Source organism: Carassius gibelio, chromosome B25 (assembly GCF_023724105.1).
Source record: "Carassius gibelio isolate Cgi1373 ecotype wild population from Czech Republic chromosome B25, carGib1.2-hapl.c, whole genome shotgun sequence".
NCBI lineage: Eukaryota > Metazoa > Chordata > Actinopteri > Cypriniformes > Cyprinidae > Carassius > Carassius gibelio.
The window spans coordinates 1,924,658-1,937,312 of record NC_068420.1 but is presented as its reverse complement, the minus strand read 5'-3'; the positions used below and the strand labels follow the sequence as shown (position 1 = coordinate 1,937,312).

The 12,655-nt window shown below is 37.6% G+C and overlaps 1 protein-coding gene across 3 annotated transcripts in view; it reads left to right on the top strand.

Moving 5' to 3' along the window:
• tmem117 (transmembrane protein 117) overlaps positions 1-5,659 on the top strand; it is a 51,765-nt gene extending 46,106 nt beyond the window's left edge. For 2 of the 3 annotated variants that reach the window (XM_052598365.1, XM_052598366.1), the window contains exons 7-8: positions 1,424-1,553; positions 2,285-5,659. In XM_052598365.1, the coding sequence (XP_052454325.1) occupies positions 1,424-1,553; positions 2,285-2,925 (771 nt within the window). In that variant the 3' untranslated portion in view covers positions 2,926-5,659. Of the gene's footprint in view, positions 1-1,423; positions 1,554-2,284 lie in introns of those variants that run through there. The other variant, XR_008183610.1, reaches the window with a different exon arrangement.
• Positions 5,660-12,655: the final 6,996 nt, after the last annotated feature.

The window sequence follows — 12,655 nt, the reverse complement described above, 5'->3', positions numbered from 1 at the left end:
AAACACAAACACATGCATGAACACACTCACAAACACACTTATAAACACACTTACAAACACAAACACATGCATAAACACACTCACAAACACATGCATGCACACACTCACAAACACATGCATGAACACACTCACAAACACAAACACATGCATGAACACACTCACAAACACAAACACATGCATGAACACACTCACAAACACATGCATGAACACACTCACAAACACAAACACATGCATGAACACACTCACAAACACACTTATAAACACACTTACAAACACAAACACATGCATAAACACACTCACAAACACATGCATGAACACACTCACAAACACATGCATGAACACACTCACAAACACTTATAAACACACTCACAAACACATGCACTTACAAACACATTTTTAAACACACAAACCTATTTATAAACACAGTCACAAACACACTTATAAACGCACTCACAAACATGCATAAACACTCACACACCCATAAACACACACTGACACACTCATTAAACACAGACACGCACACACACACACACACACACAGCCATACACTCACAAATACATGCATAAACAAAATCACATGCACAAACAAACACACATACACACAAGCAAACAAACACATGCTCAAAATAATGCACATACAAACAAAAAAAGCAAAGACGCTTAAACACTCTCAAAAACACGAACATACACTAAAAACATGCTCAAACACACAAACAAATGAACAAAGGCGCATATATGCAAATACATGTAATCACACACAAACCGTAGTTATGGTGTTTTGGGTAGTTGTCAGGATGCTATACAGAGCTGATTAAGTATTTTGATTCAGTTGCTAGGGTGTTTTGTGTAGATACCTGGACCTAGTTCTTTGCGAAGTATTGTTATTTTATGTGTTACTGTGCAGTTGCACAAAACAGTGTTACAACGCACAAAATAGTTTCTGAAATATCTGTTGTATTTCCTGCACAGTAGTTTATTTGATGTGCTCTTCAAATAGGTTTGCCCTTTAGATCGGGGGTGGGCAGTGTTGATCACACATGTATTTCAAATACATGTAGTTTGACCAGAGTTGTTGCTGGACTATTAATGTGTATGTGTCTTCTATACGTCTATGGCTCTGATAGAGATCGCGGGGATAAGTGGATATTTGATCTGTTAACTGGTTGCATGTGTCAGATTTAGTGCATGACTCAGGCAGAGAAAAACTGTTGCTATATCAAACATAGTTTGAGAAAGAAACTTGATGATCACCTTGTTAAAGTATTTTTTGTAGTACAACCCTGCTTCAGACATGCAGTACTTCATCCCACCCTCTGAAGTGTGTGCATACAGCTACGTGAGGTTTGATGTGGCACTGTAACGCCTGAAGGGTTCATTCATTGTGTGTTCACTTACACACGTTTACTGGATCTTCCTCTTCCAGGATTGGGAGTTTCCTCATTTCATGGGCGATCTGGACATGAACCTCCCGGGTCTTTCCACCACGCAGCTGAAGTTCAAACTGCCCGTCTGCAAGCGCATCTTTAAGGATGAGTACCACATCCACATCACGGGTAAATACACACACTTGTGCTTTAAGTAGGGCACGACAGCAAATACACCGTGAGCACAATTATGCCGGTGAATCAAGCGATATACTGCTCTAAACTGTCGTTTGGGACAGGACGGATGAATTAATTCCTTACCCAAAGGGACACCCTGTCAGAATATTAGCTCGTTAGATACATCTCTTTATAATGATGTGTTTGAAGGCAGCGTTGGTAATGCATGCTAATTAGTATTTGCTCATCTGTAAACGTGCGTTTATATAATGGAGTCGGTAAATCTGTCGGAAGTGTGGGAGTGAACCGCTTTGGTTTCTCTTTTCCCATCTCGCTGTGTTTTGCTCACTGTAGCGAGGCTCTTGATATCCGTCTTGGGAATAGATGATCGCTCCCTGAAGGCTTGGGGAATGGCCTTCCTGCTCAACCGTTCATAAAAGTCTTTAACCTTATTGTTTGGCGCTGTGATTTAGCGTTTGAGAGGAACCCCGCATGACTGCGTTAACAACAAAAGCCATTAGAAAGTGACTCCCAACTCAATTATTCCTCTTTCTCAAGCAGCCGTCTGACTTGCAGATACTCTGGGATCAATTCCCAACATGCTGATGTTCGGTTTTGCTATTTTCTACGTCAGGACAATTGTTTAATGCTTGCTGCTGGGGTGTTTTGTGTAGTTGCCACCAGAATAGTCACTGGAATAAATACCAAACACACTAATCTTCTCATTTTTCCCCCTATCTCAGGGAAATGGTTTAACTATGGAATCATCTTCCTAGTCCTCATCCTGGACCTCAACATGTGGAAGAACCAGATCTTCTACAAGCCCTATGAATATGGTCAATACGTAGGTCCAGGAGAGAAGATCTTCACCGTGGAGGATCCAGAGACGCTGCGCGACTTCAACCGCAGCACGCTGACCTGGGAGTGGCGCTCCACCAACATCGACCCGCGCACCAACCTCACGTACGTCCAGAGAGACATGTTCCTTCACAGCCGCTACGTGGGTTCCAGTCTAGACGTCAAATGCCTGGCGTTCATCCCGAGTCTGGCGGCCTTCGTGCTCTTCGGGTTCTTCATCTGGCTGTTCGGACGCTTCCAAGCCTGCGAGACATTCCCTGAGAATCAAGACAAGAGCTACGAGCGCATCAAGCGCAAGTCGCCGTCTGATCTGGGAGTCACGCCGGAGGAAGTGCACATCACCATGAGCGAGGCCTTGAAGAGGAGTGGGACACCCATGCTGCTTCTGGTGGACACTCATCATTTCGGGTCGTCGAACAACTCCATGTCGCCGTGTTCGAACGAAACCCAGGAGACCCAACCCAGTGTAGCCGTTGACAGCAGCGCCCATGAGGACACAGCTGATGTTAAAAAACTGACCCCATGACTGTAGCCAAAGGTCAAATCGGCTTTCTGAGATCCTCAGTCGATTGGCGTGAGAGTCCTCGGGAAACAGACTGTACCTTGACATTTTTATTTTTATATCAAGCGATCTTGCACTGCGCTCCAATGTTCTGAACCTTTTCCACGTTCTCAAGGACATTGGTCTATGGTGCTGGATGGTAGACTTTTCTATGTGTTTTTTCTTGTGCCTACATGGATGAAATGTTAACCTCACAGTGAACGCATGGCATGATGGTCATGAAAATACTTGTAATGAACACCTAAATCTGTGCCTTCATTCAAAAACCTTTGAAGGCAGTGCTGGGTAGATTACTTACAAACTGAAGTCTGTAACTGATTCTAAATGACAAAAATAGTAGCAATTAATGCAATCTATTACATATAATCAGATGACTTTTAGAATACTTTTGATCTAACTTGTTTATCACATCGATTTAAATATGATATTAAAATGAAAATACAAAGAGAAAGCAAATATATTCCATTTGGTGTTATTAACAGCATGAAGTGCATTATACATTACGCTACATCACGGTTTCCCAAACTGGGTTTTGTGAAGGAACTGACGGGGGTTGTGCATTTATTGAAAACTTAATTATTAAATCATTAATATGTAAAATTAAAATGACAACAATTCAAATAAAACACTTACCAAAAACTTACCTGGATGTGTCATGTGACCATTAACTGACTTCAAAGGATGTGCAAAAGTTTGTAAATACAGTGGTCAAATGCCGTCTTTGTGTGAATGTCTAAACTGGAAGACTTTCTGATTGTGTATTAGTGGTAGGATGTTTTATAAAGGAACATTTAAAAGGATAAAAAGAACAATAAGGAAGAAAAAATACATTCTAAACGATGTATTGCTGTTGTGGCAATAGTAATTAATAACAAGCGACTGTCTGAATACAAGTATTTTAAAATGTAATCTAATTCCAAGTACTTCATTTTTGGATTCTGATTGCGTAATCCAGAACACATGTAATCAGCACCTACCCAGCACTGATGGTACGTTACAAAAGATTGTGTCGAATCATTATCTGTTGAGCTATTTATCAGTTATTATCAGACACCAAACTGCTGTGCAACCAAATATGTTCACATGCTTGTATTGGAAAATCTCATTTACATGTTTCTCGAGAAGTCGAATTATAGTGTACGGCACAGTTTTCAGTAATTTCATGTTTTTAGTTTCAGCCAAAGCAAAACCTGGTTCCTTTGTCTTTTATACGTCTGTGATTGTGAAATCTTCACTGCAGTGTTATGTTTTCCCATCATCTGTCCATGTTGGTCCTCTGTGTTTTTCTGATGAGCAGGTGAGCCCCTCTTAAAATGTTTGGACGGTAAATATCAGATATATTTGCGTCAAACCCTGTTATCAATAAAGACCTTCTTCTGACACGCAGGTACCATGTTATTTCAGCAGTTGCATGTTATTGGTGGAAATGCTTCCAAAGTGGCGTTAGTCCCCAGGAGTTGTGGTCCAGTGTGACCTTGTTGCCAAGCAACACTCGAAGGCCGTCCTTCATCCAGATGTCAATCCGCTTCTGCAGAAAGTGGCAATCAAACCCATTTAAAGGAACATTGGGTAAACAATGATTAGGCACCATTACGGGTCAAAACACAAGGGTTAGTTATAAAAGCATTTTTCAAGTCAAGTCTGCGTTACTGTCAATTCCTCCACATGTCCAGTACATGCATACAGAGAAGGTGATTTATTAAAGCTTTCAGAACGTTACCGCTTCACATGTGGCCACTACAGCGTTTGTTCCAGCAGAGAGTAGTGTAACAGCTTCTTTAAAGACATTTCGGTTCATAATAGATCCTCTTTATTGCTTTTGAAGTTTGTCGACTGCCTTTTCAAAGCACTGTGCTTTGACATGATTATTCTCAATCTTTTCTGTACAATAGTTGTAAACCTGAAATGTTCTGGCTATATTTGCACGGCTTTTAATCTCCACACAACACAATACACTGGCGAGGGAATCTGGAGCACGCTTGACTGTAGTTGTTGTTGCGGATGTGGCAAGACGTTTGTGTGTCATGTGACGTTTGATGCTGGGAAATCGGTTCCTCACCATCCGACTGTAAGTCCGCCCCTAACTTTCAATATCTGTGATCATGGAGAGAAATTAGCTATTGATCTCTTTGCAGTGCACTGTCAGATATGCAGTACTGTATTAGCAAAGTGAGTTAGAGGGGAAAATGACACCGAAATGAACCCCTGATAACCTACAGCTGAACAGTGTAAGTAACAATCTCTACATTTATTAAAGCAGTTGTTTCTAATGTTTCAGTCAGATTCAGACAGTAATATTATATGAATTTTAGGCGTGATTGCATAACGGCTGAAAACTGTTGTGTGTTTATCAAATAAGTGAGGAAATAATTTGTGAAAAGTGCTAAATTGCACACAACGATACTTTTTAATCATGTAAAAATGTACATGCACAAAGAAAATTTTGAGCAGTATCCCAATATTGGAATAATTCACTGTAAACCTGTTTTCAGAACGAAAGGATAAATAGGCTAAATTTCACGTAGGCTACATAAAAAAATTAATGGTTCAAAATATCTCTTTATTCGAAGTTGATCTACAGATATACATGGACACTGTCTAAAGAAAACTGTATAGTCGTCTTACCGTATTTGTCCCACTTAATGTGTTAAATATTTCATTTATTTTTAAATGTTTCTCATTAAACTGGCAAAACATACGTGTATACTTTCTTTCTTTTTCAGGGTTTTGTTTTTAGAACTCTACTGCCTTAACTGTTCAATGTTGTCATGTTTAATTTATAAAAAAATAACACAAAATTTGGTTGCACTTTATTTTACAGTATGTATAGTAACATGTACTTATAGTGTACTTACAGTGTATTTATCTAAGAAGGTTCTGGTAACACAAGGTAACTACATGGGGTAGGGTTAGGTTTAGGGGTAGGTTCAGGGTTAGTACCTAGTTATTGTAATTACTATGATAAGTACATAGTATGTACATGGGGAACAGGACTGTAAAATAAAGTGCTACCAAAATTCCTATCAAATGCAAATGATTTGCAATTTGCGCTCCAAAGTGCCAGTCATTTCGAAGTTACGATCTGAATAAAAAGATTCACAAAACTACTCCAAAGTTACAATCAAATTATATGTGCTCCAAAGTCCCAATCTGAATCAAAAAATTCACAAAACCACTTTTTTAAATTCAGAATATGAACCTTAATCGGACTACGATGTGTATGTGAACATGTTTTTGAATGAATGAATGAATGATCTGGCTTGAATTTTATTTAAAGTCCCTGTAATGTCAATTCAGAGAATTGTTTCTGAATGCATTATAAATGTTAGAAATGTATTGCTGAAACAGATTACAAAGACTGTGAACTATGTAGTACTGAATAGTGGAGTGAGACCGTTAAACAGTTTTTCACCAATTCTGTGTTGAGAATTTTTTGGGCGGGGGTTGATGACGCACTGGAGCCGCCGAGCCATGGCCCCTCCCCTAACACTATAACTAGAGCACATTCCCATCAGCTCACCTGCTCAATCTCGAGTGATTTCACCAAGTACAACATGTTCCTGGATCTACATTCCAATCAACCAATCAGAATAGAGATCTAACTTTTCAGAAAATATCTGTTTTAGGTTTACAAACAGAGCTAGGTGCTTCTACACTCTTGTTTGTAATTTCGCACTGATTTTAAGAAAAAATTATGGGTAGGGATAGGTTTATTGGTAGGGATTGGGTTAAGTCTATATTTTGGACAATAATGTTGATCCAGGAACATGTCTTGGCAGAATCACGACGACCGTTCGAGATCACAGTCCGGAGAGACGCTGACAGACACAGAATCGCTCCTCTGAAGCTGTCAGGCCTCCGTCACCAGCCCCTGAGGCATGCTGGGATTGCTCCGTGTCAGCTGCTGTGTTTTCAGGATGGAGGGAAGCTTGTAAATTGGAATTCCTTCGCCGTCTGGGTCTCAACAGCGGCGACACGGCAAATCCCCACACGGAGAAAACCCAGGAGCCTCAGTAGTCTCTGCCTCTGTTCGATTGCTTTTCCAGAGATAGAAAAATGTCCATTTTTATCAAGCATGCTGCAGGGAAAGTCAGGAGAATATCACACCGTCCTTGAGACGCGTGCTAATGAGCGGTTGCATGGTTAAAACCGTTAACAGGCCGCAAAATAAATCAATAAATAAAGGAGCAGTGCACAGTTTCTCTTCAACAGCAGCTGCAGACGGAAGATAACTTCGGCACGGACGGCGGGAGCTGATAAGATAGCACACACTTACTGTTTATTTCTCCAATAATGGGCACTATTTTAGTTTATTTTTTGACCTCATCTGTTGGAAAAACAGCTGAAGCCTGTTGCATAAACTGCTAAGACTAGTACTACAGGTTAGTCATCACATTTTTCTTTGAATATATATCTTTAACCCCAATGCATAAGGTCATAAAAAATCATTATTAGTGTTATTTTTTGGCTCCATCTGTTAAAAAAATTAAAATATATATATTTTTTACGTTTTCTTTAAAGGGGTCATATGATGCGATTTCCACATTTTCCTTTCTCTTTGGAGTGTTACAAGCTCTTGGTGAGTAAAGAAGATGTGTAAAGTTGCAAAGACTTAAGGCTCAAATCCAAAGAGATATTGTTTATCAAAGTTAAGAGTCAATCACACCCCACGTAAATGCTTAGTTTAGACACGCCCCCACATCTCTACATCACTGTGTGGGAAGATTTGCATAACACCACCCAGATGTTCCCACAAAGAAAGGTGGTGTAACTTTTATTCTCACTGTTGCAGCTACTGCCTTGTTGATGAGAAACTGTGTGTTTCGTTGAGAAAGTTTGGTTTTCCAAAAGAGGACACGACTAGAAATCAGTGGTTAAGTTGTATTTCAACACTGTTCCAGAACAGTGCCTCCCAAATATTTCCTGTGAGAGTAGATCACAAAGTCGGTGTCTGTTTCTATAAAGTGAGGCAGTTCCATCTTTGCGAGGACAGTCTGATGCTTCTGACTCACAGTCTGTAAGTACGTTTACATTTTTAAATAGTTTGTCACTGATGATTCAAACCTGAGTTTTGAGCAGTGTACAGTAGAGCTTGTTGTCTGTCGTTTCTCCGATAACAAATGCAGACAAGGCTTTATGTTTATGCAGCACAATACACAAATTTCTCATTTGCTTATTTCTCATTTTTATTTGTCCATTAATCCCAGCATTTGCTGGTACACCGTTATCAACAGAGAAGATCATTTACCGTGTTTTACACTCTTGCCTCTGCAAGTGCTTGCTAAGCGCATTACTAAGTTGTAAGTCGAATTCAAATTCCTTTCTGCTGCTCTTTTAAAGTAAGAACTTTCAGATAAGAAATTCTGTCTTTGAGTTGAATGGGGCGGGGCTTACTGCTGTCAGTCAAACCTGCAGCCAATCAGATTCCTCTGAAGCACAGCTCTGTATGCTGACATCATCACTGGACATAATGTCAGTGTGCGCGGTGGTTAATAGCGAGCAGAAGTAGTAATATCAGCTCCCGCAGGTCGTAGCATCTGTCGCAGAGGGTTTTCTCTCTGATAGTAAATTGGTCATTTAGGAGCCAGCTGGAATCAGGCTGCTGCATGCTGGGACTCCTCTGGCCGAGTGCCACGTCCAGCGAGAGGCCGCTGGAGCACGCTGGGCACAGATCCGTCCCCGACACATTGTGCTTCTGTCCTCACTGAGGTCCCACACTTGAGAAATTACAGTCACAACAGAATGATTCACGACCCTGAAGAGTTTTTCAGATCAGCGGATGGGTTTTCAGTGTTCAGATGACACCAAATAAACAAATAAATATATGTGTGTGTGTGTCTACAATTTTATATATATATATATATATATATATATATATATATATATATATATATATATATTCTTCTATTAAACAACATTATTATATTTTTTTTGCCCATAGTATTTATTGATTAGCTTTTTTAGTATTTCATTTTGTAGTCACATTTTTATTTACTTATTTTTTTGCTTCTATTTCTTATTTATTTGATTCTAGTGTTATTTATTTTATTGTTTTTATTTATTTATGCATTAATTTGCTTGTTTTATTCTATTTTCATACATTTTAATAAAAATTGTATTATTGTATTTATTTTTTACTCATTTATTTGCCTATTTTACTATTTTACTGTTTTTACAAAAGTTTAGTTTTATTTTTTGTATATATTTATTTTAACATTTATTTGTTTATTTTATTTTATTTATTATTATTTATTCTATTTTTATTTTAATCCATGCATTTATTTATTTACTTGGTATATTGTTTATTTAATTTATTTCAAATCTGTTTTTATGTATTTATTTACTCATTTATTTGCTTTGTTTTCATCACATTTTTTATTCAGAATTATTACAGAATTATTTTTTTTTTTTATTTTTTTTTTATCAAAAGTATCTTTTAATCAAATGTTTCTTTTAATCAAACGTTGATTATAATTGATGGTTGTTAGGCTGTTTTTCTTTAAGCTTTTCCCTGGACTCCAGATTCAACTCCCATGATCTAAAATATTTTTTTTTTGGTTCAGTGCAGCTCTGATGAAATGAAATAATTTTTTCACCCAAAATTATATTTAAAAATACTTTCATTACATGGAAAAGAGCAACCATAAAATTCTTTAAATGTGTTTCTCCAAGGTAAACGTAAGTCAAATGGATTTGGAACGACGGAAGGGTGATTAAATGATGAATAAAGCAGAATTTTGGTCTGAAACGCTCCTCTAAACAGCATCTGATTCCTCTGAGTTCACACCATTGCGTTGTGGACTCAGACTCGACTCCATGCATGAATTCTTGATCAAACGCAGCAGGCACGGAGAGGGTTTTTTGGACTCCGTCCCAAACACTGAGCACATAACCCACAGAATCGGCCCCATCAGCAGATCTGGGCCGAAAGGGAGATGCTGCTGCCAAGAAATTTGACTTTTTAGAGAGAAACAAGCAGTACATGAATGTAATCCACTCTGGAAAAACGTTTGGATGGAGGAATTGAACTGTGTGTCACATGACTGAAATCTGAAAGCATTTTATCTCGCATTAAAACTGCATTAGCCGACTTGTTTTCTTGGCAGATTAGTAAAGCATAATTCAATAATCATATTCAAACTCTCGGTTTCTTTAGGAAGAAAGTAACAACACATTCACTGATTATATATTGATGTTCATTTGAGTGAAACGGTTGGGTAAGTGATATTTCATCTCTTTATACAATCTCATTTGCACCACACTTTTGTTGAACTGCACGAAAGTGAAGGTATTTTTCTCTGTGTTATTCAGTGTTGTCCTGCTGGAGGACAGAAGATACATCAGCCCACCTCTCAGATGACCTCTGACCTCCTGAAGATGGAGTCCAGCAGTGATTTAAGCAGGACACAGGTGAAGATCAGGTCCTCTGGATTTGTGACCCAGCGCTTCTTTAATAACACTTCTAGATTTAATGACTTCAGTTTGTGTGCATAAAGATCAGGTGATTAATCCTCTCGCTTTATTATCTCCTTTATTTACTAGTTACTGGTCAAAGAATCTGACCTTTCTCTCAAGATGAACATTGTGGAGCTCCTTTAGCATCTCGAATGAAATGAGAATGACTTTTCCTTCAGGTTGTGTTCGGAAATATCCATAAACACGAAAAAGAACAGGTAACATCTCACACACACGCTCACACGGTCAACTCTATAGAGTAATATATATATATATATGAAGAGTTCAGATGCAAAAGCCTCTAAATGCCATCTGAAATTTGCATCTAAAATTAGGATTTTTATCAAGCTCCTATGCTTAGGTTGAGTCATTTTACTTTAATGGCAATGTGCAGGTCCTTTGTCAGACTATTAAAGTGAAATAACTGAACATAAATATAGGAGCCTGATAAAAATCCTAATTTTAGATGAAAATTTCAGATGGCATTTAGAGGCTTTTGCATCTGAACTCTTCATATATATATATATATATGTGTGTGTGTGTGTGTGTGGGTGTGTTTTGAAACATTCCCATCTTATAATAAAAAAATCTTTATTTCTGAATGTTCCCTAAAAATGTTCCGGTTTTACAAATGTTTCAAACATTCCGTTTCATCATTCTGGAAACATTCTGAACATTCTAAAACCACTAGTGACATTTAAAAACTTAAATAAAAAATAGCCAAATGCCTGTTTTTGCACCACTTTAGTTTTTCTTTGTTGCAGCGTATCTTTATCCTCTGATAAAAATAATGAGTAATCATAATTAGTGTAGCCTAATGAGACACAACACATGATCTTTTGAAAATAGGAGGATCTGCAGTCATTAAAATAAATGTAGTCATTAAAACATCCTCAGTCTGACTGAGTGACTACATTTGCAAAAGTATATTTCATATCAACAAACTATTGAAATGATAAATCTTTAAGTCCCCATTATGTTATTCAAATGCTATTTCTAAACATTCCCTTAACATTTTTTTATTGTTTCAAAATTTTTTAAAATATTCCATTTGTTCATTGTGCAAAAAATGATAATAATAATAATAATAATAATAATAATAATAATAATAATAATAAAACAATATTAATAATATATTAGAACTACTTTATCATATGTGACCCTGGTCCACAAAACCCGTCATAAGTGTCTTTTTATTATTATTATTATTATTATTATTTATTTTTTTTTTTTTTTTTGAGATGCAACTGTTTGTAAATCTGGAATCTGAGGGAGCAAAAAAATCTAAATATTGAGAAAATCATCTTTAAAGTTGTTCAGATGAAGTTCTTAGCAATGCATATTACTAATCAAACATTAAGTTTTTATATATATTTATATTAGTAAATTTAAACATCTTCATGGAACATGATCTTTACTTAATATCTTAATGATTTTTGGCACAAAAGAGAAATGTATAATTTTGACCCACACAATGAATTATTGTCTATTGCTGCAAATAAACCCCAGAGACTCAAGACTGCTTTTGTGCTCCAGGTGCAGATATGAATTATATTCTACAGTAACAAATCTAAGCATCTCTGTGTTTCACAAATGAAGTTCGGTTTTGGTTTCGGAGTTTAATTCCCACAAACCTTTCTTTTAATATCCATGAAACATTGGAGACAGAATATAACGCATATTAGTCATTAGTGACAGGAGTTTGGGAAACTGGAGGTGTTTCTCACAGAGGTGTCTCTGAAACACACTCACGCAGGGACCTGAAGGAAAGCAGTCGTGTTCTAGAGTGACCTCAATAATCATATTTCACACTATTCAGAACATACAGGAACCGAGAGCGTCTGGAGTGAAGTTACGGGCCGAGGACGGGGCGATGTCTGAGCTGCTGGAGACATGGGAGGGAGCTAATGATGATGTTCCAGGTGGACCAGAAGGTCATAGAAAGCCGTTTAATTAGCGCACTCATAATGGGGCATTAGTGGAGCAACCGCTGGGGAAATGAAAGGTCAGGATGTCCATAAATGGAATCGGAGATATGTTATTAACCATCATAATCATGCAAAATCGAAAGCAAATAAAAAAAAGTTTGGTGGAACCCCCCAAAAAACTTAACAAGGCAAGAGAAAAACTAGATTACTAACAAATAAAACAAGACTCTTCTTGATGATTAGTGTGTTCTTACCTTTCATCACCTGTGTGTCTGTCTGTTTGTTCCTGAATTACACACATTTTCCTGTTT